The 26142-nt window shown below is 46.1% G+C and overlaps 3 protein-coding genes across 8 annotated transcripts in view; 1 reads left to right on the plus strand and 2 right to left on the minus strand.

Moving 5' to 3' along the window:
* Positions 1-2704, plus strand: part of LOC105023524 (vacuolar protein sorting-associated protein 13B) — a 366155-nt gene extending 363451 nt beyond the window's left edge. For all 4 annotated transcript variants that reach the window (XM_029113576.2, XM_029113574.2, XM_029113577.2 and 1 more), the window contains exons 65-66: positions 1166-1415; positions 1556-2704. In XM_029113576.2, the coding sequence (XP_028969409.2) occupies positions 1166-1415; positions 1556-1804 (499 nt within the window). In that variant the 3' untranslated portion in view covers positions 1805-2704. The remainder of the gene's footprint in view (positions 1-1165; positions 1416-1555) is intronic.
* A 38-nt stretch (positions 2705-2742) lies between these two features.
* On the minus strand, positions 2743-17716 carry LOC105023517 (regulator of G protein signaling 22). Of its 2 annotated transcripts, none has more exons than XM_020054802.2 (23): positions 17544-17716; positions 17425-17453; positions 17224-17286; positions 16830-17009; positions 16614-16699; positions 16155-16320; positions 15517-15736; positions 14498-15143; positions 14163-14324; positions 13563-13755; positions 13088-13213; positions 12816-12917; positions 11791-11985; positions 11373-11465; positions 9911-10083; positions 9355-9517; positions 8798-8962; positions 7783-7851; positions 7400-7561; positions 7065-7244; positions 5920-6180; positions 4210-4309; positions 2743-3164 (listed from the first exon to the last, which is right to left on the minus strand). In XM_020054802.2, the coding sequence occupies exons 1-23, from the start codon at positions 17563-17565 to the stop codon at positions 3055-3057; spliced, it is 3666 nt and encodes a 1221-aa protein (XP_019910361.2). In that variant the 5' UTR covers positions 17566-17716; the 3' UTR covers positions 2743-3054. The 2 variants fall into 2 exon arrangements, with proteins under 2 accessions (XP_019910361.2, XP_010891081.3); XM_010892779.4 differs by having other exon boundaries at positions 15517-15703; positions 17544-17715.
* A 390-nt stretch (positions 17717-18106) lies between these two features.
* On the minus strand, positions 18107-22823 carry fbxo43 (F-box protein 43). Of its 2 annotated transcripts, none has more exons than XM_010892778.3 (6): positions 22642-22823; positions 20769-21816; positions 20071-20556; positions 19641-19743; positions 19151-19342; positions 18107-18614 (listed from the first exon to the last, which is right to left on the minus strand). In XM_010892778.3, the coding sequence occupies exons 2-6, from the start codon at positions 21755-21757 to the stop codon at positions 18366-18368; spliced, it is 2019 nt and encodes a 672-aa protein (XP_010891080.1). In that variant the 5' UTR covers positions 21758-21816; positions 22642-22823; the 3' UTR covers positions 18107-18365. The 2 variants fall into 2 exon arrangements, with proteins under 2 accessions (XP_010891080.1, XP_034153537.1); XM_034297646.1 differs by lacking the exon at positions 22642-22823 and adding an exon at positions 22002-22599.
* Positions 22824-26142: the final 3319 nt, after the last annotated feature.

A 26142-nucleotide genomic window follows, 5' to 3' on the forward strand; every position in this document is an offset into this window, starting at 1 on the left:
ACTATTAGTACAACCAAAGTCTGCAGTCATGTATTTGCTATATGATCAGGGGTTGTGAATATAAAACTGCTCTGACCAAGCTGACCAACCAGCTTCTTGAACAACCTGTGTTAGTCCAACCATTGGTTCTACAACTGAACAGTACAGTACACACCTGTTGGGTGGAAACAGGAAATGGCCAGGGAGAGGACATGACGTGTTTTTGCTCAAATGCAAATTTTTTCTATCTGCATAATAAACCTGTGACCTTATAGCAAAAACATAAGTGAGTCCCTCCCCACTGTAATTACAGGAGCATATTACAATCCTATTTTCTTTGTATGAGTTATTCTTATTCTTTCAGGCATTTTGTGAGTGCTGAAAAATCAGATTGTTTTTGTAGTAGGGTGGATTTGGACCCATACTGAGAGTCTTACACCACCGGAACACCCAACGCTATGACATCGCAGAACTTCATTACGCTTTTCGACTCTGCTCTAGCACCCAGCGCTTGTCCACCGCTAGCTGGACAAGTCACTCGCAGCTTAGATGATTCTATCCAGAGGTTTCTGTGGTCAGAGGGCGGGAGGGGAGGTAGTGTAGCGACATGTTGCACCAGACAAGGTCACCTCTGGGTCTCCTCAGACATCACACCCCACTGACTAAAGAGTGAGTGATGGAGAGAAAGGAGTCCTGTTAAAGACAAATTGCACAGATGTCATGTCGGAATGAAAAGGGAACCGAGGCCTTGGCGTGAGGAAAGACAGATCCACGGCAGGGCAGAGCGCGTTCATGAGGGCACAGCAGTGCCAAACACAGAACAGACATTCCTCTCTGACATGGCCCATTCGTGGCATTCCTGCCTTCTAGGTTAGGTACGTTCCGGGCCTGTTGAACACATCCTAGGGTCTTTACGGCCTCCATCTGTTCCATGCCCAGCCTCCTAAACATACACAAACTACAGAACATGTTTGAGCTGCGCTGAAACTGCACGCCTGCGACTCCAGGCAACATGTGTTTGTGTGGGAGTGTTTCTGTAGGCTCGGCATGTGCAGTCTCTTAACTGGAGTGTGTACATTCGGACGTGGACCTGCGTGATCCCTCCATGCATGTAGCGACGTTGCCATGTGTGGTCTTTTACCTTCATCCATTTCCTCTCCCTCCCCTCCCATCTTCCCTACCCCAGGAAGATGCTCCAGTCCCTGGGTCGCCCAGAGGTGCACATGGCCCTGGAGGTGGTGATTGTGTCCGGGTCGGGCCAGGAGTACGCGGGGTGTCTGCTGCTGACCGGGGAGGTGTTGTTTGTGGTCAGCCTGTCGGAGGACACACAGCAGCAGGCCTTCCCCATCACGGAGGTGGCCTGTCAACAGGACCCCCTCCACCAGGGGGCGCTCATCCTGACACTGCAGCAACAAAGACTCAGCAACGACGCAGAGGTTCGGCCCTTATTTGACTGTGTAATAGTGATCAAATGGTCGTTTATGGAAACGGAAAATGGAAACGTTTCTCTTTTGAAAACTACAGTGAATATCCCTGAACCTCGTCATTGAACCTCTCACCCCCCCCCCCCTTCCAGGGTGAAGGTGGTCGGGAGAGACTGTCAGAGCAGCAGTACCGTCGCCTGATGGACTATGTGACGCGTTCATCTGCCTTCCTCTCGCCGTCCGCCTCGTCCCTCCAGCAGGCTCCTCCCATCACCGCCGCGGAGCCGGCCCCCGCCGTCACCAAGACCTACCGATACCTGGTGGACCCTGCCCACGGCTCTGTGTTCGTCTCCAAGTTCACCATGGTCAAGAACAAGGCGCTGCGCATAGGCTTCCACTGACACACACAGACACACACACACAGACACTCAGAGTCTCGAAATGGAAACGGCCAACTGGATGCACACAAACTGGATTTAGGTCGTACTTCCAGGAAATGCCTACGAAAGTTCAGTGCCCTTGTTATGCAATAATCTAAGCCAAGGTACACTGTCACAATAGGAAAGAGGAGGGTTTATATTTTTTATTAAACATTTCCAAGGCCTTTAATACACCCTCTGTAGTGGTGAACACTAACACCGACGAGATGTAGACTCCCAAATGACCCCAGACTTCCCATAGGGCTCTGGTGAAATGTAGGGCACTACATATAGAATAGGGTACAATTTGGGATGCTGATTCATTATGTCCTTAACGGAGTGGCTCTGTGTCATTTCTTAATGTGTAACTTAGGGGTTTCCAACCTAATGCTGAGGGAAGGTTGTGTTTCCAACCTAATGCTGAGGGGAGGTTGTGTTTCCAACCTAATGCTGAGGGAAGGTTGTGTTTCCAACCTAATGCTGAGGGGAGGTTGTGTTTCCAACCTAATGCTGAGGGGAGTTTGTGTAATGGATGATGACCATGGAAGTGCAATATGAATGTTGGACAAGGCTGAAGAACAGAAGGAATATTATGGCTAATATCCAAGCTGTCAAACCAAAGTGTTTTTTTTTTTTCTCCCGCCATCTTTCCGTTTCTTTTCTATGTATTTTTGTAGAAGATGTAACACATGTTCAACGTTGATAACTGTTCCGTGTTTTTTTGTGTTCATGCCAAAATCATCATATTGCCTTTTTAATGCCATCGAGGGACAGAAAGGTTTATGGAATAATCCACAGTTTTGTACTCTAACGCTTTTGATGGTGTTACTAGATAATATATTACTGTATTTATAGTTGAATAAATATGACATTCTAATTAAATATTAAACTGATGGTTTCCTTTTTGTGTTCACAAATGGCTCCTCCGCCTTCTGTCAGAGTAGGATATTTATTAACATCGTACAGCCACTAGGAGGAGACAGAGTACAGCCGTGTGAGGCCTCCATTTTAAAGTAGAACATCCACTAACAAGAGGAGCCCATTGGCGGATCCTGGACGGGATAGTGTGATACATTAGGAAGACCCATCGAGATGACCGCTCAGGTTGGTAAAACCTCCTCAAAGGCACATGCTAAAACACTTATGGGTCCTGGACTCCTCTATCTTTCTCTATGGTTACTAGAAATATGTTTAGCTGTCAATACAATTGTTACAGGAGCAACAACTGTCCATCACGCAGGGATGTCGTCTCTCCTGGAGAAGGCAGGGGCCTCCTGTGCCCGCTGTCGAACGGGCCGTCTACTGCCCCCCTTTGACTTCTGGCTGTGGACGGAGGACGAGTCTGGAGAGGATGAGGAAAGCGGTGGGGCAGAGGTGGACAGAAAGGGCAGATAGTTATTGCTGTGGTTGTTGAGCTGTGTCAGAGTTGATGTGCTGCAGGTGTGTTTTCAAATGTGTTGAAAGACACCACTGTGCTTCATTCCTTCCTACCAAAAATGTTATTTTTCCTGCCAATGTCTGTTTTTTCCATTCCCCGTCGCGAAAGATTTGCCCCATAGCTAGTTCCACCTACAGCAAGTCTCTATCTAGAGAGCCGACACGATGATGATGATGATGACCATGTGCTGTCTGAAGGAATTCTCCACCGAGTCCCATTAGAAAGACATTAGCCCATCAGAAAGACATTAACACTGCAGTTCATTACTAGAACATACTGAGCCACAGCGGCCCGGCTGGCTTCAGCTTGCATAGCGCTTCCTCCTGTGACGAGACATGGTGCGGATGAGTCACTGTGGGGGAGGAGTCACTGTGCGGATGAGTCTCTGTGGGGAGGAGTCACTGTGGGTTGCATTTTACTGATTAACCCTGGTAATCTGACCACCCTGAAGGTGTGTACTGTAATTCAGGGCAGTGTTTTCCATTTAGTGCACAAGTCGAATTTGAAAAACTTAATGGTCCATGCAGTCAGGACATTTGTCTTTGGCTTTACCACACAGAAGGAAAAGGAAAAAATGACAGACTCCTCCCCCTCTAGGTCATCAGACACCCACCATTCCTTGAGATCACTAAACCAAGTACATTAAAATATGAACGTGAATAGGTACTCCCAACTGTTCACGTTTTTGATGTTGCTAAAGACCAACTAAACACATTTAACTTTCAGGGGGTATTGAACATTATTATTAGCAGTATATTTAATTTGTGAGCGAGATTATACTACTGCCTTAGAAACAGATAACACTAGAGATAGTACTACTGAATATGTAAAAGTCGGAGAATGTCCTCTCCTGATCTGGACCATTTGAAGTTGTTGACGGAGGAGGTCAGTTTTCATCCAACATGTTAGAACTGTTTAACTCCAACCCCTTATAATTAATATATCCTACCTGTACTGGTGGAGGAAGAGTCGGCTCCCAGTTTCTGTCGCCTTAGCAACACCTCCTCTCTTTCCAGAGCGATCAAGTACTTAGAGTAGGACCAGGACAACTGAGACAAAGTAGAGCAAATTGTTATTATAGAAGAGACGCTTAAGTAGAACCAATGGTTTTGAGACATTAGTAGAATCAACTGTTAAAGTAAATACAATAGAGTTGAACCAAACATTACAGAATAGATATTTTCCTAGAATCAACTGTTATAGAAGATTATTCGGTAGAATTAACGGGTACTATATTAGACATTTAAGTAGAAACACATGTCAAAGTACAGCAAAATCCACCATTGTAGTCGAAATTGGTAGAAGCAGCGGTTATAGAGAGAGTGGAACCAAATATAACAGTAGACATTAATCGTTATTGAAGAGAGTAGAGTAGAACTGTTACATACAAACTAGGTCAGCCAAGCTGTGTGAGCATTGCTAACCCACCTTCAAAGAGTGTCTGTGTGGCCAGATGTGAAAATAGAACCCAGTTTTATTTGAGACACTGGACTCAGGGCAAGCCCCTCGCTCGAAGCGCTGCAAGGGAGTCCTAGCAACAGCAAGCTATCCGAAAGATAATGTTTCACGTACGTTTCAGCCTGTCCCTAAATTTAATAGAAACATGAGTGAAACATTAACAGATATTCAGACACCCTGCTGCTGCTAGAACTCCGTTCCAGTGCGTCGAGCGTGGGACTTGACCTGCAGTGTCTCAAATGGAATCAACTGGCAGTCCATCAATAGTTGAATCACATTTTAAATAAAAGGTATTTATTTCTGTTGGTTAGGATACAGGTATTGATCTACCTGTTGGTTAGGATAATTGTATTTACCTGTTGCCTGAAAGTATTTATTTAACTGTTAGTTAGGATACATTTATGTATTTATTCAAATGTTAGTTACGATCCATTTGTTTATTTACCTATTAGTTAGGATACATATTTTTGTTTACTTAAATATTAGTTAGGATAAAGGTTTGTATGCATTTATGCACATAATGGTTAGGATAAAGGTTTCAGTATTTATGTGTACCTGTTGGTTAGGATAAAGGTTTCAGTATTTATGTGTACCTGTTGGTTAGGATAAAGGTTCCAGTATTTATGTGTACCTGTTGGTTAGGATAAAGGTTTCAGTATTTATGTGTACCTGTTGGTTAGGATAAAGGTTTCAGTATTTATGTGTACCTGTTGGTTAGGATAAAGGTTCCAGTATTTATGTGTACCTGTTGGTTAGGATAAAGGTTTCAGTATTTATGTGTACCTGTTGGTTAGGATAAAGGTTTCAGTATTTATGTGTACCTGTTGGTTAGGATAAAGGTTTCAGTATTTATGTGTACCTGTTGGTTAGGATAAAGGTTTCAGTATTTATGTGTACCTGTTGGTTAGGATAAAGGTTTCAGTATTTATGTGTACCTGTTGGTTAGGATAAAGGTTTCAGTATTTATGTGTACCTGTTGGTTAGGATAAAGGTTTCAGTATTTATGTGTACCTGTTGGTTAGGATAAAGGTTTCAGTATTTATGTGTACCTGTTGGTTAGGATAAAGGTTTCAGTATTTATGTGTACCTGTTGGTTAGGATAAAGGTTTCAGTATTTATGTGTACCTGTTGGTTAGGATAAAGGTTTCAGTATTTATGTGTACCTGTTGGTTAGGATAAAGGTTTCAGTATTTATGTGTACCTGTTGGTTAGGATGTAGAAGCTCCCTGCTCTCCCATTCTTTTTGTTTCTGCTCCACCCCGGTCACAGTCTCCCCCTCTGGAAACCTCTCTACCTCCTCCTGGGCTCTATTCTCCTCCTCTCGCCTCCTGTGGCGCTGCAGCCTGGCTCTCTGTTGGAGTCTCCTGTTCTCTAGCTCAGGCAGCACCTCCTCCTCCGCCACACTGCTTCTAAACAACAGGAACTCTGGCCACAGCTTCAGCAGCTCACTGAACACACACATCTGACCGACAGACAGACACAGAGACACAGACAGAGAAAGAAAGAAGGGCAATATACAGAATCCCTGCTAACACCTACTTCCTCAGTGACCTGTGTGTGTGTTGTACCTGTCTGTCCTTCTTCAGTGACCTGTGTGTGTGTTGTACCTGTCTGTCCTTCCTCAGTGGCCTGTGTGTGTGTTGTACCTGTCTGTCCTTCCTCAGTGGCCTGTGTGTGTGTTGTACCTGTCTGTCCTTCCTCAGTGACCTGTGTGTGTGTTGTACCTGTCTGTCCTTCTTCAGTGACCTGTGTGTGTGTTGTACCTGTCTGTCCTTCCTCAGTGACCCGTGTGTGTGTTGTACCTGTCTGTCCTTCCTCAGTGGCCTGTGTGTGTGTTGTACCTGTCTGTCCTTCCTCAGTTGCCTGTGTGTGTGTTGTACCTGTCTGTCCTTCCTCAGTGACCTGTGTGTGTGTTGTACCTGTCTGTCCTTCCTCAGTGACCTGTGTGTGTGTGTTGTACCTGTCTGTCCTTCCTCAGTGGCCTGTGTGTGTGTTGTACCTGTCTGTCCTTCTTCAGTGGCCTGTGTGTGTGTTGTACCTGTCTGTCCTTCCTCAGTGACCTGTGTGTGTGTTGTACCTGTCTGTCCTTCCTCAGTAGAGTGTCTGTGTATATACCTGTCTGTCCTTCCTCAGTGGGCTGTCTGTGCATATACCCGTCTGTCCTCCCTCAGTAACCTGTCTGTGCGTATACCTGTCTGTCCTCCCTCAGTAACCTGTCTGTGCGTATACCTGTCTGTCCTCCCTCAGCAGCCTGTCTGTGCGTATACCTGTCTGTCCTCCCTCAGTAACCTGTCTGTGCGTATACCTGTCTGTCCTCCCTCAGTAGCCTGTCTGTGTGTGTTGTACCTGTGCCTCTCTGAAGATGTAGGGCCCCAACTCTGTCCTCTTCTCCAGAATGTTCTTGGCCTGCTCAGGGGGGATGTCTATCTGCAGGGCCGGCGGAATCGAGGACTGGATGAAACAGCTGATGATGATTGACACCTTATCCTGGACAACTGTCTCGTCACAGTGGGAGTGGCAAAGATCCTGGAGAGGGAAGAAACCAGCCATTCAGTTATTAATTCAAGAGGACTTCCTAGACGTACAGAAGGTTTCCTGTTTAATTTCAGCACAGAGATAACAGCTGTCTCATATACCCCTCTTTATACCATAATAGTCAGTCAGACTCAGTTCTGCCTTACCTTGTACCTCTGCACCTCCAGCCAGAACAGGACGTCATTCTCCAGGAAGTCCCCCTTCAGAGACACAAAGCGCCGGAACTGGTGACATGTGACAGGGTTGAGCAGGGCCTGGCGGAAAGCCAAGATCCCCCCCGCAGATGTCATCCACGTCCCCTCCAACTGCTGTGGGCAGAAAGAAAGTTATCCGTGGATGACTCCTGTAGCCATGGACCAATCATTGAGCTGGATGTTTGTTTTTTTATTGCTCAGGACTAGGCTTTATCTGTGTGCGCAGAACTGGCACAGAGTCTCCTTATTTGAGGATTATGATGAATCTGGGTCTGCGGAAACCCGACCTACACGTTACTAATGCCCAGCTACCTAACAGAGGATCAGAGACATACCTTCCACCTTTCTGTCCTCTTCCTGTGTCGCTGGTAGACCCGGTCCAACGGTCCGTCTTCACCCTGATGCTGAATGATCACAACAGATCCACAGTTATGGACCAAACACACAGCTACTAGTTTTAACTGAACAATAGACTGAACACAGGCGCTACTAGTGCTAAGTGAACAATTGACTGAACACAGGAGGCATGAGTGCTATGTTAACTAATCTAACTGAACAACAGACTGAACACAGGATCTACTAGTACTAAACTGGTCACACTTAACAATAGGCAGTGTTAGACAGACACAGATACTTAAAGCATGACACTGCTGGTGTCTTCAGAGTAACTACGTCCCTCCATCCCTCCCCTCCCCTCCTCTATCCACCCCCCCCCTCCATCTCATTAATAATGACAGCGATAGGAATGTCCCAAAAAAACCACAACACTTGATCACTCAGTTGACAAGACAACCGCAGTGAGTGGCCACTGTTGGCACCTCTGACATGGTAAGGTGAGAGCCAGTTCGAACAGGAGCTGAATTCAGAGGTTTCACATGGCAGAGATCAGGGTTCCACGGTAGCTCTCCAAGGCGCCGGGCGGTGTGATTGCAAATCTGACCAGCCTCGTTGAGGTAGTAACGCAATCTTATCTTGGGCGGGATTTTGAAGACCACGTTGCCATGGTATCTGGATAGTCTCAATTTGTGTACAGATTCTGTCATTTGATTTGGACTAGCTTGGTTCCAGTGCCTGCAGCCTGTTTCACATGTACCTCTGAAGTATGGGTTCGTTTTTCACCTACTACTATATGAGCACACACTCTCTTCCTATTGTCATTCGTACTTTGTCCTGAAATGCCAAAAATGCAATGTAACATTTTCTTTTTTCATGTATCTAGATTGTAATTTATATTTTAACAGTTTGAAGATAGCCATGAACATTTTTGTATCGTGCGTTACTAAGAAAACGAAATTAAACCTTGAGAGGATAAATGAAGTGGTATGACATTGACCTCAGCGTCAGACCCACCTTGACTGTTGGCTGTTGTCTCTCAGTAAATGCTGGTGTAGCCAGGAAGAGTGGCAGCCATCTTGATTCAATATGGCTCCTGACGATGTTCTGAACCTCCAGAAGAACAGGGCCACAAAGGCGCTCATGGAGCAGCCTGCCCCAGCCACCCGCAAGTCGCATCACCTAGACGCACGCACGCACGCAGAGACAACAAGATATACAACCGCAGTCTGGCAACCAATGGGCACAGGTGGGTAGATGGCCCCAGTGTGTGTGTGTGTGTGTTTTTTCTATATCAGGTTAGAAGTTGAAAGCATGTGACAATGTGGAATCAAAAATAAAGCAGCGGCTCAAAAATAGAAATGCCATCACACACCAACCAACCCACTTCCTCCCTCTCTCCCACCCTCTCCCTCCCCAACCCACCCACTTCCTCCCTCTTTCCCTCTCTCTCTCCCCCCCCTCCCACCCTCACCCTCTTAGAATAGCCTAATGGAGCTCCAAGGTTTTCACCTAAACCACACACACGCACACACACACACACACACACACACACACACACGCAGTCACGTTACATCATCCTGCTGCTCTCTGGTGGCAGGGCTTTCAGGACCAAAGAAGTATTTCCTGCTGAGGTATTTGTCCTTGATGAGTTTAGAGCCATCCTCTCTCACAGCCGTGTCTTTATGGGGGATCCTCCTGAAATGTTCTAGGTCTAGCCAGCACTCCAAGTGCACACTGTAGACACACACACACACACACACACACACACAATAAAACATCAGTGGTCTACTACAACGGCTGATTATGGGATGGCAGGTAGCAAAGCAGTTGACCAGTAACCTAAAGGTGGTTAGCTTCCCAGAGCACGGGGAAACTGAATATATTAACCCGTATTTCTTCTGGGACATGTCAAAATCTCTGTTTGAGAAATATACCATGGCCTCAAACCAGCCATGATCTCCCGGTTTTATACTACTGACCACGGTAGATTAAACCCACTGTGCGAGTCAAGACAATGTGTGATGTTATGTCATTTGACACGTCATCCTGGACTACTGACTCCTCAGAGTGCGAGTGGCAAAGACCCAGCAGGGAGCTCTGTCATAATCAGTCATGGAGGTAGGTCACCTGGCCTTGTTGTGCTGTAGGAAGGAGGTGAAGTGCTGCAGCTCCACATGGTGTCTCAACAGAGAGCCCAGCCTGTAGCCCCTGAAACGCTCTGCTACCGCTGCCCACAGAGCTGGAGACCTGGGGACCTCTAGTGGTGGAGGAGGGGGCCTGCAGGCCCCGGCAGCAGCACGCTGAACACAGAGACAGAAACAAGACACAAGACAAGGCAGAGACACAGAGAGACAGACAGACAAGGCAAGGCAGAGACTCAGAGAGACAGACACAAGGCAAGGCAGAGAGACAGACAGACAGACACAAGACAAGGCAGAGACACAGAGAGACAGACAGACACAAGGCAGAGACACGGAGAGACAGACAGACAAGTCAAGGCAGAGACACGGAGAGACAGACAGACATAAAGACAAGGCAGAGACACAGAGAGACAGACAGACACAAGGCAAGGCAGAGACACAGCGAGACAGACAGACACAAGGCAAGGCAGAGAGATAGACAGACACAAGACAAGGCAGAGACACAGAGAGACAGACAGACACAAGGCAGAGACACGGAGAGACAGACAGACACAAGGCAAGGCAGAGACACGGAGAGACAGACAGACACAAGGCAAGGCAGAGACACAGAGAGACAGACAGACAAGGCAAGGCAGAGACACAGAGAGACAGACAGACACAAGGCAGATACACAGAGAGACAGACAGACAAGACAGATACACAGAGAGACAGACAGACAAGACAAGGCAGAGACACAGACAGACAGACAGACACAAGACAAGGCAGAGACACGGAGAGACAGACACAAGGCAAGGCAGAGACACGGAGAGACAGACAGACACAAGGCAAGGCAGAGACACAGAGAGACAGACAGACTCAAGGCAAGGCAGAGAGACAGACAGACACAAGACAAGGCAGAGACACAGAGAGACAGACAGACACAAGGCAGAGACACAGAGAGACAGACAGAGGCAAGGCAGATACACAGAGAGACAGACAGACACAAGACAAGGCAGATACACAGAGAGACAGACAGACACAAGACAAGGCAGAGACACAGAGAGACAGACAGACACAAGGCAAGACAGAGAGAGAGAGAATCAAATTCTTTAAAACAAAATGGAACAAAAAATATATAATAAATAATAAGACAGTGTTTGCATGTTTCTTTAAAGTCCCTTTTGTGATACTAGTTGTTGTTTTATAATATTTTAAATATTTTTTATTGGTGGCTTGAGTGACCTCAGGAATCAGAGTTCCATGTAACCATGGCTGTGTAAACTGTTTAACATGTCCAGTGTGGTATTGATGGGTGTCTGAGCTGTGCGTTAACACATCCAGTGTGGTATTGATGGGTGTCTGAGCTGTGCGTTAACACATCCAGTGTGGTATTGATGAGTGTCTGAGCTGTGCGTTAACACATCCAGTGTGGTATTGATGAGTGTCTGAGCTGTGCGTTGTGTCCTGACCTGTTCCAGTCTGCAGGTGGACTCCTCATAAAGTCGCTGCAGCCGTCTGTACTGCTCTGACTCCACCTCCTGAGACCTCTCCCAAACGCCCACCTAACAGAACAGAGCATCGATGAACCACAACATCAGATTAACCAATTGCCACACCTTGTGAATCACCACGAACAGGACACTGGCTGCAGTGCCACCCAGAGGACCCAGGCAGAGTTGGGACGGACCAGCAGAATTCCCGACACATGCAGCTCTGCGTCTATTCATTTGAAGGCGGTGGCAGTTTGAGGCGTTGTGGAGCCTTGCTGAGACCTTGGGATACGAACGCCGACAGCCCCAATGTTTTAGAAACGTGCCGTGTGCACATGCACACGGTGATATACCCCCGAAGCGCGTCTCGAGGAGGGCTGTAGAGAAGGGGACATACCCCCTGGTGGGTCAGTGTGTCCGTGGTGGTGAGCTGGGTCCAAGGCTCCATGAGGAGGGTTAGGGAGTACTCCTCCACCGCGTCAAACAGCTCCTCAAAGGGGGGAGTGAGACAGGCGTACACCCTCCTCCTGACCTCCTCCTCCACATCAACGCTGCACCGGGCGTCACTGCACACATATGTTGAGTAGAGCAACTGGAAGGAGCCACAACCAACGGGTCAGAACATCATCATCACTAGCAAATAATAGGTCCATCTCATTTGACTCAGTCAACACTATTGTCGCGAATGGCCTCAGAACGTGGTGGGTCTGATTGGTCTGTGAGTAAAGAGACACGCTGAACGTGTTTGACTGGCAATCGCTTATGTCTTTATATTGACATCCCTTAAACAACTGCAATGAAAAAGTCTCAGACAGACATTCAGTAGTAAACCACATGTGGTGGATCAGGGGTACCATGCCCCCACCAGGAATATATTGGTTTCCTGCTTAGGGGTCAGGTTTTGGGAAAGACATACCACTGGGAATAGTGTCTGAATTGGGGTTTCGTTCAGGTTTCAGAATGATTTTGGGTTAGGCATTAGGGAACATGGATTTCTGGGTTTACTGGCATCCACTCTGGGATCCAGTCTTACCTGGGCCTGTCTCTAACCTGGGATCCAGGCTAACCTGAGCCTGTCTCTAACCCGGGATCCAGGCTAACCTGAGCCTGTCTCTGTACCCTGTAGGGATCCAGGCTAACCTGAGCCCGTCTCTAACCTGGGATCCAGGCTAACCTGATCCCGTCTCTAACCTGGGATCCAGGCTAACCTGAGCCCGTCTCTAACCTGGGATCCAGGCTAACCTGAGCCCGTCTCTAACCTGGGATCCAGGCTAACCTGAGCCCGTCTCTAACCTGGGATCCAGGCTAACCTGAGCCCGTCTCTAACCTGGGATCCAGGCTAACCTGAGCCTGTCTCTGTACCCTGTAGGGATCCTGTCTTACCTGAGCCTGTCTCTGTACCCTGTAGGGATCCCGTCTTACCTGAGCCTGTCTCTGTACCCTGTAGGGATCCAGTCCATCATGGTAGAATAGTAGGTGGTACTGCTGCAGATCAAACCAGAAGTGGATGGCATTCTCCCACAACTGACAACACACAAGAAAACAAAACCTTCACACTTCTGTTAAACAATACAAACAGCAAGAAGTACAGAGAGAGAGAGAGAGAGAGAGAGGTGGGGGTATAAGGAGAGAGAGAGATAGGGGAGGAAGATGGATACACAGAGAGAGAGGGATAAAGAGAGAGGGGTTGGTACCTGATTTCCGGAGCGTTCACAGTATTGTGTAAAGTAGAAGCCGGCCTTGGAGTCAACATGCAGAGCCTGTAGCATCCTGTCCCTCCTCAGATTTCCTACATCAGGACTGCTGCTGCCATAGCCAGGCTACGGGGAAACACACCGGAGAACTCACCACCTCTTATGTAACCGTACTCACCCCAAACCTCCCCTGGGACCCCCCCATACTGGAGCCTAACAAGGGACCCTCTGAAAACCTTGACAACTGTCTGTCACTGGACAAAGCATCGGTCTGTCACTGGACAAAGCATCGGTCTGTCACTGGACAAAGCATCGGCCTGTCACTGGACAAAGCATCGGCCTGTCACTGGACAGCATCACTCAAAGTAACTGCAGCCGTTGCAGTGAAAAGGGAAACAACTAACGTACTTTGAGTGCAACGTTTCACATGGACCACCTCTAACCCTTATCAGTAAGAAAAGATGCGTCTCAATACCTGTGAATGAGCTGGGCTCCTGTCCGTGGGTCGACCACTGTGAGGGCGGAGCGGGCGGAGCGGGTGGAGGGTGAAGTAGCAAGGGTTGACCCCGGAGAGGGGGTGGAGCTGTCTCTTACCCCACGGGGACATTACGTCGGAGTCTCTAGCCCTTTCCTTGGGGTTAGACTGGCTTAGCCTGAACCTCTGACCCCTGCGACACAACACAGCTCAGCTCAGGAGAACATTACCACACACACAAACAGATAAGGTGTATTTATCTCAAATTGTATGTATTCATATCTATACTACGTCAGGTCAAGATGTATGAGGTATATATTTTGGTAAGAATAACTTGATAACATAGACCATTAGAATGCATTGTTGTACTTCATCCAAATACTACAAGTAACTACAGAGTACACAGTGAGGATCTGTGGTTTTACACCTTGACGTAAATGTAATCTATTACAGAAATATCCCACCTTCACCAAGCCCTCGACTAGGTGAATCCAGTGAGCTAGTTCAAGGCTGGAGAAATATAATGACATTTCTGGAACCCCCAGAGGAGAGATTTGGGGACCACTTAAACTGAATGACCTAGAGTGTCATTCCACTCACCAGTAGCTGATCAGCGCCTCAGCGAGGTGGGGCTGTACTTCCAGAAGTCTGCCCTCTCCCCAGCAGTAGGAGGTAGAAAGACCCAGTCTGGTGAGAGTTTCACCACTCAGACGACTCCGGCCACTGCTCAGCAGGTATTGGCTACGCATCTGTTCCAAATGCCTGTCACAACCAATCACACACTCACTAAGGACAGCTCAGTCCATGTTGTCAGTTAAGAGAAAAGGTCATTGTTATCTCAGGCTCTAGTCTTCAGTGAAGGGCTAGGGGTGAAGTTTATGGTTTACAGTTAGGTGAAGGATAAGGTGGAATGGAATGTGTATACATATAAATACCTGATTTTCCTCTTGTTTTCCGCCAGGGTTTTGAGTCTCTCTACATCCACCCACAGATTCAACAGCTTCTCCCCTGGACTTCCCTTTAAGAACTCTTTGAACTCCTCAAGGCCGTGTCTCTCTGGTCTACCATCATGGATACTGCCAGTGTCATCGTAGAACCCAAGGTCTGGGTCGGTATCCAGATGTGAAGACCCGATCCCCTTCTCCCTCATCAGTCTGCAGTGGTTGGTAGTTGCCCCTAGACCACAGGTCTTCTCCTGACGGCTGGAGCTGGGAGAGGTGCTGCTGTAGTCCATGTCTGTCTCACTGTCTCTCAGTCCTCGCTCTACCAGCAGGTCAGCTAGTTGTGTTACTGGACTGCTGCGAGAGGGACTCTGGGGGTTGTAGTTTACATAAGGCCCCTCAACAGTTCCTGTCTCAGGGAGGTGGACCCTTGTCTCCTGATCTGGCCGTTGGGCCTCCTGCCTGCTCTCCCAATCTAGCACTGAGGAGCAAAGAGGTACGTCTGTGACCACAGAGGAGGGAGGAGAGGAGAGAGCGCAGGAGTCTGAGTCAGGGATGCAGGAGGAGCTGGCTGAGATCAGACCCCTCTGTTCCTCTTGTCCAGACGATGTCACCTCTGTATGGATATCAGCCTGGAAACCTGCTCCATGAGAAACAGACTACTGTTAGAAGATGTCACAAATATATTAAAGTCAACTTATATATATTTATTTATACTTTTCTGTCTTCCTCAGATCATCATTTCCAATTCCATCAACAGCCATGTCTCATCCTAACGGATCCAGGAAAGTTGAAGATTGCGGCAAGTCTTGTTCAAAACCAAGGCGTTCTGCTTTGATGCACATCGCCCTACCCACCAGGTCACTTGGGACATACCTTCTGGTTGTTAATTAGTTCACTAAATAAAATAGGGTTCCATATGGGACAGAGCCATTGATTCCTAACGTCATCTTAAAACAGAGGGTGATGTTAGCTTGTGTGTGACACTAGCAAAACATCAGGCAAAAACTTACAGTCTCCAGCCAAAGTGAGGCTGGCAGCAGGACTCTGGAGGCCAGACTGAGGGAACGCTGGGCTGTTACTCAGGCAGGTCAGAGTGTGGAGACTGTGGCATCTGGACAGTGATTCTCCCAGGCCAAGGGAACCCACTGGGGTGACCACTGACTGGGTCCCAGCAGGAAGCTGCATTCTGTCAATGTCCTTGGTGATAGTGAACATGTCTGTTACTGAGGCCTGACAACAGACCACACATCGAGGGACAGTGTTCATTAATCACATGACCACAACTACTGCCGCACCGTTCCATTCATTTTAGTGTGCTGGTGAAAGTTACCGGAAGAAACTGCAAATCACACTTTATAAAAAAGTAAACAAGCTGCTGTCAAATGAAAGCCCCATCAAACCTATTAGTATGTGTTTCACAGTATTTAATGTAATTTGGTGTTCCCTTATTTATACTGTTTGTTTTTTACCAAATATACATGGTTTTTTTTGTTGTCTTGGCAGCTTTTCCAGGTCTACAATGTAAATAAAAATGTCTTCTCAACTGACAAAATGAAATAACGGAAAAGTAAAAACATTTATTTATATTAATAAAGAGTGAGTTTATTCTCAGGTGTGTAATCTCTATGAATAACCAGGATATGCTGACCTGGCCGAGTGAAACATAAATGTCCTGTAACAGCGTCTCTCTCTCTTCAGGCCCCGGGGAAGGAGAGACAGACTCAGAAGGGACAGAGAGATGCTGTTGGGCTGAGGACCCACTCTTCTTCTGGGTCAAGCCCACAGGGACCCACTGAGAAAGCAGCTTTGCTAATCTTGGAAAGACAGTTAACCAGTAAACATATCAATCCATAATTCAAGCAAATTTAAACAAACAAAGATCCATCAAATCTGATTTATTTCACCCTTTTAATTGTGTTACAGAATGGGGCAGAGTCAGGAAAGAGAAATCAAGCAGTCCAACTCTTCACAACAAGTAAATAGAGAGCCACAGTGGAGATAAGCAGGTCAAGTAAAAAACATGACAGAAATGAAAATTTCTCAGATGCCACTATCAGGAAGGAAAGCAGTGGAGGCTACCAAACAATAACACAAAACAAAGGAGTACCTGTACTCGAAGTAGCAGTCACTTCGAATAAACAAGGGCAGTCTTTCTTTAATGATCCACTTCACTCCCTGTTCTCTGTCCAAGCACTAAAGACATTCAGAACAATGTTCAGGTTATTCGTATGACAACAATGGCACCAAAACTGGCGTAACGACATTTCAGAATAAACTCCTTCCGCTGTCATGGATCAACTTGAATTCACGTGAACGAACTTACAAGGACAGTGTATTTGTTGTCCACCATGGGTCTCAGCGCCAACTCCACGTGATCATTGAGATGTTGCGACTGACAGAGACGCAGGGCTGACCTGATCTTCTGATACACAGCTTCTGCTCCGTCACTGACCACCTCAAATACACCGGTCTCTTTATTGTACTGCACAGACTCGGGGAACGACTGGGTTGGAAGGAAAATGTACATTAAAACCAATTGGGGAATTATAAATGGATTGGTACAGGAACCGTATACGCCATTCTCAAAATAAGTTCAAATATAAGGCAGTAAAATAAAGCAATTGCATTTCCAAACACGTCTGAATTTTGAAAGCTTTTTTCCGAAGCGAAAACGAGCTTTAGTTTCCTTTAAAGTTCATAACATGATTAACGGTTACCGGTAGACTGAGGAACTCGTTAAAAAAATGCACCAGGACATCATCAGAAACCAGACAGTCTTCCTGGGGACATAGAACACAGTAGCAGAGAATAGTCAAGTGTTTGATGGGAATTTTACTTCCTGACATTCAAAGCATACCCTTAAATAAAAAGAATACGTGTACAAATAGCACACGTTTATTATTGAATACGTTACTCACAAAATTATCGCTGTTAAGGCAAGGTGGCTCTAGGAAAGAAAAAAATCGACCTCTTATTCTCAACACGGGGCATACAAGTTTTAAAAAGCTGTTATAGCTTTTCTAAATGTCGAACTTACCTGTTGTAGTCTTTCCCCGCATTATTTACTTTTACGTAATACAATAGTCACCCATAAATACCAGCCAGGGGCTTTGTCCTGTGCCTGAACAACTCCCGGCAGCCGTCACTGAAGTTCGCTGTAATTACATACACAGGTTGCTATGGAAGTGAACTCAATCACATAGCGGAGGAACAATGTTAGTAAAAGCCTTAACGCCGCCGAGTGAGCAAACATTAACGGGAGTTACCGTCTACCAATTCAACTACTATAGTGCATAGAAAAGTTTCATTTCACAGAAAGTTAGGATTATTAACTGTAATAGTAGTGTACTTTGACACCAAGTTTTGAATGTTAAGGATTAAGGACTTTATTCCCCCTAAACTGGAATGAGCGCAGCCAAGTACAAGGCTTTAACCAGAAGATGGCGCAATTGGCTTACAAACTACCTGGATACAGTGGTTGTAACAGCTGACCAACAGCAGAGGCTCTTACAGAGAGTGCTTGTACCATTGTAATTTTTCACAAGCATAACAAAAGACATAAGATAAATATGTAAAAGAAACTTTTATTAAAATGATCTATAAAAGCAGTCAGATGTAAAAGTAAATATACAGTTATATACACAGACATAAAACCACGAAAATCAAGTTCAGAACACAGCTTAGTCGGGGCAGGGGCTTTCTGTACATTGCTGAATGTGCAAGGATCAGCAGAGCATCCAGTAGCCATTTCATAACTTTGATCAATTCTACTGGACCTACCTCGCTCAGGTACATAATTAAAAAACAAAAAAATAAAACAATTTAAAAGAAACATACAACCAAATGCATAAACACACATTCACAATCTTCGGACGTTGCGTTTGCTCTGAGCACTACCAGGAAGCAGGTCCTTCTTGCCACGCCGCTTGGCCGACAAGCTAGCACACTCCTTGGATCCGTGGAAGGCACAAAGGCACCCAGTACAAAACCGGAAGCCGCAGTCGACCCGGCTGCAGGCGCCTTCTCCCTTCACAGAGTGACACCGTGCTGGCTGCTGGCAGCGCGGGCAGGGCCTCAGACATTCATCACTGAAGAGGGTTTTGGCTACCTACAACCAGAGAAGATGACCGATTAGAGCTGGTGTTCTTCTCTACAGGGATACACAAAGTTTGAAAGTTCGACAAAGTTTGACATCAGTACAAAATCCCCTTCATGTGCCAAATGTAAGTTCTTTAAAATTCATATTAAAATGCTGCCTTCTCATTTATCAAGGCCATAAACCTGTGTCTTTACTACCTAAAAGATATGGGATTAATGAAGCTACCACAAAAACAGTCTGTGTGGACTAGGGTTTAGGTTTTTGACCCGAAGACGGACGCAGTACTCTGGTGTACCATTTTGACATAGCTACACTGACCTGGAGCCAATAACCAAGGTGTAACCCACAATCGTATACCTCCACGCATTTCCCTACAAACACGTCTCCACTACGAGTGTCCTACTCATTTGATTGTGTTGTCTGCTTGAGTAGGGCCAGGACTTGTAAAGAGTCAAATCCGACAGTTCTGCAATCTAGAACGCTGCTGTGCATTATTGTACTAGGACTATTAGTAATTGGACTAGGACATATACTCAACCACACACCTGTATGAACGCATCCTGTCTGCTGGCTGAACTGCGCTGGATTGGGGTTAAAGTGCTGGTTCCGGTGGCTGACTGGGGGGTCAGCATGGTATAACTTGGGGTCCTGGACTGGGCCTGGACGGAACGCAGAGCAGACCGACTCGACAGGTTCAACCGGGTCTCTGCGTCAGGAACGTGGGCTGAACTGCCAAGCTGAGCACCACATGGGAAGGGAGGAGTGTCAATAGCCATGTACGTTAAGGAGACAATCTGGGTCAGCGTTTACAGTCTCAGAGGAGTGCTGATCAAGGATCCGTTGAGCCTTTCCTACCACAATGATAGTCAATATGGCAGGCGAGTACTAGGGCCTATATCCACCAAGTGCCTCTATGAGTGTTGATATAAAAATCTGTCCATACAATAATTTTGGCCCGAACCAGATCGTAGATCAGAGTTCTGAGAAAGGTGGTGGTCATTCACATGAACTCTGACGCCGAAGCAGTGACCTCACCTCCAGCGATGCCTTAACGTCCTTCAGGTACTGTCTCCTCTTACGGCTTGACATCTTGTTTTGTGATATTATCTCATTCCAGCTATTGGATACCAGACCAACCCTGTAGAGCACAACATACAAGGTCAAGACATTTACATATTTCCAAAATGACTTACAAGACCAGTTGGAGTTAAGTGCCTTACTTAAGGGTTCAACGGCAGGTGTTTCACCATGTCACCTTTGTGATTCCAACCGGAAAACTTTCGGTTAGCAACCCAATGCCCTAACCACAAGGCTATCTGCTGTTGTTCTCAAATTGTGGCAGAATGACATTTTCCATTTTGCCAGTCCTTCGTTTACCGATTTTGGGCAAATCCACAAACATTTGCGTGTACAGATGGGTCTATATTGGAAATGACAACATTCACTACACATTCAAAACCCTCACCTATAGATGTCTTCTGGGGCCAGATGATTGAGTACCATCACCAGGATGTGTCGAAGGTTCCTCTTGTCCAGCTCAGAAAATATGTCAACCTTTCCCATGCCCATCTTTCTGCCAATCAGCCCAGCCAAGGGCATGGTGGTTCTGAGGGCATCCTGTTCCGAGGCTTTCAGCAGCTCCTCAAGGCTAGTCTGCTCCAGCAGCATCTTAGAGGTCCTCTGGGAGAAGGCGCAGACCATCTGCAGAGCCGGGGTCAGAAACAGGTCCTCCAGCTTATCCGTGGCCGTTTTCAGCGGAGTTCCGTCCAGGAAGACCTCATCCTCCTTGGAGAGGACATGGAGCGGCTGCTCCTCGGCTACGGGGTTCTTCTCTTGGGCTTGGGGCAAAGCCGGGCGGGCAGTCTGAGGCTTCGCAACACGGTCCCCCTCCTCTGATTGGGAACCTCCCTCTCGGAGGGTGGAGAGGCGACACTGGCGCTCCAGCCTAGATCTGACATAATGGATTGATGATTTAAACATCATTATAATAGCACACTGAATTACAAGTACAACTGACAATGTAAGGATTACAAGAATTAGTTATATATTTTTAAAAAAAAAGCAACATACAAGCTTTAAAGTGCTAAACAGAAACATTTGGGAGAACTTGAATTGAGAAACACTGTTCTGGAGCAGTGGAAGCCAAAAGCAATCCAGGCCTACCTCCTCTTTGTCATCTCAGTCACCCTAACAGAGATCTCCTTGCCACTGGACCCGCCTGAGGAAAGCAGCAGCTCCTGGAACGAACCATCCTGGTCCACAGAGGAGTCCTGGGATTTATCCATAGCCAGGGAGCTGAAGCCGCTGTCCTCCAAGATAGAGCTGTCATGGTGGGGCTTGGTAGGGGTGAAAGACGGCGTACTCAGGCTGTCTGAGAGATTAGCTGCTATGCGGTGGTTGACTGGAGTTTGGAAGTTCTCCTTCGCGGAGAGCGCTAACCTACAGTAGCTAGGTGTCTCCAGTATCTCAGTTATAAGGTGATCTGAAGAGATGATGCTCTCGTCCAGATCGTCTGTGAGCGATGCCCCAGAGAGGCTTTTCTCAGAGAGAGGGGCCACATTGCATTTATCCTCATCAAGTGTTGAGGTTTTTACATGAGAGAAGAGGAAGCGCCGTTTCCTACCGGACAGGAGCAGGTCTTCCTGTTTTAAAGTGCTTGTAGCCGAGGCTCCAATAGAAAAGGCCTCCGGAGAGTCAAATACTACATTGGAGCCATGCTCAGATCTCATGTTCACTGAAGAGAGAGTTGTTTTGATATTTGTAGTGGTGTTGTCCAAAGTTTTACCCTCTGTTGTGGACTTAGACATTAAGAGACGTCGTCTCAGAGATATCTCTCTCTTAGATAATTTAGGAGTGTCACACCAGCTGTTCTGTAATGGCTGCTCCTTCAAGATGTCTTTGTGTTGACTCCTGACAAGCTCCTTCTGTTTATTCTTTTTGGGTGACAAGAGCGGTTCACATCTTTGCAAAAGGTTCTCTTTTGGCATTTCATAAAACCAATCTGAAGAAAAGGACTTTGAGGGCTTATATTTAACTCCACTGTCAAGTTTAGGGCTATAACCACCTTCCTGATATCCACTGTCATGACAAGATCCATATTGCAGTTCTTTGGAGCTCTGGAAATGGGCATCTGGTCTGAAACTGCTTTCCATCCTCTCTTTCAGATTAACAGCAACACTTCAGAAAATGACAGGGGTCTGCTTTGTCAATTCTGTGGGGGAAAAAAAGTTATCCATTTTTTATAAACACAGTTTTCAAAGTGGTCAAAAAGACAAATGGCTTGTCCAATAATGGTCGGTTCATTAGCCAAATAACGAATTTAACATTAACTTAGAAGTAATGTTAATTACACTCGTTTTAGCCAAATCCAGTAGGCAAAATATAACATGTACTCACTTTTTAAAATGAAAATATGTAAAATGGAAAAACGCTTAAGCAGGTTGGGAGAGTTACACCAAGGGGACGAAACGACCAGAAGGTTACGTAGCGAGCTAACGGCGAAGACAATTCCATAGTTGCTATGATGTCGCGTGCAGTAGTTGAATGGCATTTAAATCCCCTCGCCCGCTTGGTTTTAAATGTCCTGCATGGATATCTCCATGGCTTCCATTCGCCCGCTCAAACCTCAGTCCTACCGCCAAAACCTAGAGGCGTAGCAGTGCGCTTGGCCACAAACACCGTGGTACCACTAGAGAGCCTCATTACTATCGTCATTTTCATCAAAACAAGGGTGAGACAGATACATTTGAGTTATCTGGCTAGCTTGGAGAAATTGGATTCAAGAAGCAAAACCAATTGCATGTTTTGATGTAGGCAAGATGCACGAATGCAAGTATGCGTGCATACATTTAGTGCAAGTTACCAACTATATTTCCCTTTTCTTTGTTAACTAGCTTGCCAGAAGGTATTTGTTGAGTTAGCTAGCTATCCAAATGGTAGAACGTCTTACCAACATGTTACCATAGCTAGGGGCAAAGACACATTCACCTTGAGTTGCAAGTATACAATCAATGTAGCGGTAATAGTGTTTACTCACCTCCAGCCAAAAGACGAAATTAAAAGGTAATGATGGTGAACATTAAAGAACCTATCGTGCTGCATCACCCGCCATGCATTATGGAGAACAAAAACCCTCCCCTCTTTGGAATTAAATAGCTATGTTTGAGAGGGAGAGTTCTTCCACGTTTTCAAATTTGGTGCAAATCGACCTCTCGTCTCATTCCATGTCTCGCGATGATTAGGTTGTGGGTTTTCGTCAATTTCATCGTCCTACCGCCCTCATTTAGTCACTCGCGATAAATTCATGGCGGAGGGTCCCGTGGCTTTCTCATCCAATGGAGTTTGAGATTGGAGACGAGGAGAGAGGACGCCAGGAGGAAGAAATTGAGAATATACCATGCACAGCATCCTGGGATGTATTCTATTTAATTAATTTACCTGGTTGGATCTGTAATTTATGGAATCCCAGGAATGACAAATCATCATTTATACATTCAGTAAAGCTCTTCACCGCAGACATTGTGGCCACTAAGAAAACGCAGAGTTTCTGTGCATGAGAAAAGGTTCAAACATTTACCTCAGTATGGACTGGTACAGACCTCACATTGACATGATGTAATGCATGAGCTGTGTTCAGCTGTTTGTGGCATGTATCATGTAATGTATGTGTTGGTTAAAACAAATCGCAGAAGCCTAGTAGAAGCACTTTCAGAATATGTTTTTTATTTTGAAAATTGTCATTTATTAATCCTTTATTATGGATTTTCCAATCACATCATTGGATTACTTTATGAAACAAATTATTGTTTTGCAAATAGTTTGGTCAGTATCTTCTCTCACTGTTTTCTCCACAGAAAAATCCCTGGAGTCTATCAACTTCCATCAGAAGCTGGTAAAGAGTGGTAAATATGTACTGGGCAACAAACAGTTCAATTCAGAATTAATATATTTATTTGTTGTTATGTTACATTGAGATTGCACCTATTTGCTGTCAATGCTACATGTCATGTTGAGCGTGTTCAGGCCAATACCTTCACTGTATATTATTTTAAATAATGCAACTCTTATGCCCATCACAGGTAATTATCAGGAGTATGACCAGCCACTGGGAGAGAAGAAGGTTAGTTGGTTTTGCTTGATATATTGAGGTTAACCTGTAGAAAGTGAGGATAAATGAGGTTAACCTGTTGAAAGTGTAACCTGCAGCACTCATGCTTGGGTAGGTCAGGGGGTTGTGCTGTGAGCCTTCATTCCCAGGGGATGGGGGTTCGGTTCCCACTGGATCCTTTGTTATTTTAGAGGTTTTTTTGGAGAATCTCTTGCCATGAATATGTGGGCAAAGTCCTTCCCTGTGTTTGACAGAAATCCTCTCTTTTATTTTATATTACAATCTACTCTGAAATGAGGTTAACCTGTAGAAAGGGTTGGTAAAAAGGTGACAGGACACATCAAGACATTATCTGAAAAAAACACTGTTGATTGGGAAAGAAGTATATGAAGTAACCAAGTCGCATCCAAAGGGGAAGGAGAAACTAATGGATGGCTTTAAAATGAGAGGCTGTCGAGTGATGTCAAAGACATTTAAGTTATGGTGTCGTTTATAAACCTGCCCGTTTATATTTCAGATGACGATATGTATTAAGCCAGCTATGGAAATGGGGGGTGAATGCTGTCTCTCCTCTAATGAGAAACTACCGGCCAGGTACGGGAACGAGACGCTGTCAAGTGAAGTTCACGGAGACTGTGAGATCACTTCCCTACGCCGCGGAATTTGAAACCCTGGAGGAAGCTGACTATTTTAGAGTGCTGCACGACAGACATATCAAGGTGTGGAGGATTTTCTTACAGCCAGGGCATGTAGTGCGGGAATATCCTGATTTAAAATGCCATCGGTGTGGAGCGCAAGCACACTACGTAAATGAGTGCGTATTGGGGAAATTGGGGCGAGTCTCGATTCAGCGATTATACGAGATGATGGACGGATAGAGCAACCGGCTTGGGAGGGTGACGTAGCGACGCCAAGCACGGAAGAGGGAGAGGTGGTACTGGAGATGCAGGACGAGAATTCTGAAGACGATGATTTTGAAGAAGCGGAGATGGATGGTGATGAAAGGACTAAGGCGTGTGGAGGAGCAGGTTCCCGTACACCCAGTGGCGGGAAGAGGAAAGGCAGGAAGAAGGCTGTGGTGCGGATGATGAAAAGGAGAACTGTGACTTAATGACGGTCTGGCCCATGATCCTACTTGTCTGTTCAATGGTATGTATTGCTTCACTGAATATGAATAGGTTATTAAGCATGGTAAGATTTTAACAGGTTATGCTGTCGCTTAAAGCAGAGATTGTCTGCCTACCAGAAACACACTGGACTGATTCTAGAATGGCAGAAATTAGGGTGACGATACCTACTTTTTGTCAGTCATGGGACAGAGAGGGCACGTGGGGTTGCGATTTTGATTAAGAATGCTTTGAGGCAGAATGTTAAACGAGTGTATGTGGATGATATTGGTAGACTGTTGGTGGTTTGCTTTCAATTTCAAGAAATTGTGTACACACATTTATGCACCAAATATTGTGCCTGATAAGAGGGACATATTTTTAAAGCCTGGTTCCCTGTGTACAGAGAATGGTATTGTTGTTTTTAATGTATTTTAATGTATGGTGTGATCGTTTGGAGGCCACTAGCAGTGCTAGGTTTAAGCCTGATGGGTCTAGGACAGTGCTTTTACAGGTGATGAACTATAACAACTCAGTGGACGAATGGAGGGAGGACAATCCTGGTATGAGATTGTTCTCTAGAAGGCACTACATGTACAGTGAGAGATGAAAAGGATGTTGAGAATATAATGGACTGTGTAGAGATTTATGGGCAATCTTCAGGTGCTAGGGTTAATGTGAAGAAGTGTGAAATAATGTTCATGGGGAAGGTGGAGGGTCTTGTATGGGGCTCCAGTAGGGGACTCCATAATATTGCTGGGGGACTTCAACGCACACGTGGGCAATGATGGAGACACCTGGAGAGGCGTGATAGGGAGGAACAGCCTCCCTGATCTGAACTCGAGTGGTCGTTTGTTGTTAGAGTTCTGTGCTAGTCATGGATTATCTATAACGAACACCATGTTCGAACATAAGGATGCTCATAAGTGTAGGTGGTACCAGAGCACCCTAGGCCGAAGGTCGATGATTGATTTTGTGATCGTGTCATCGGATCTGAGGACTCCGGAGACGGTTGCAGTGTACCGACAGACCTGAAGGGCTGCGACCTCTGCTGTGAAAGAGGCAAAACTGCGGTGTGGGAGGAGTTTGGGGAAACCATGGAGAAGGACTTTCGGTCAGCACCAAGGTGTTTCTGGGAAACCGTCCGCCACCGAGTGCGAAGCGGTTGGGATGAGGATTAGCACCTCTAAATCTGAGGCCATGGTTCTCAGCAGGAAACCGATGGAGTGCCTTCTCCGGGTAGGGAATGAGGCATTACCCCAAGTAAAGGAGTTCAAGTATCTCGGGGTCTTGTTCGCGAGTGAGGGGACAATGGAGCGGGAGA

Source organism: Esox lucius, chromosome 16 (assembly GCF_011004845.1).
Source record: "Esox lucius isolate fEsoLuc1 chromosome 16, fEsoLuc1.pri, whole genome shotgun sequence".
NCBI lineage: Eukaryota > Metazoa > Chordata > Actinopteri > Esociformes > Esocidae > Esox > Esox lucius.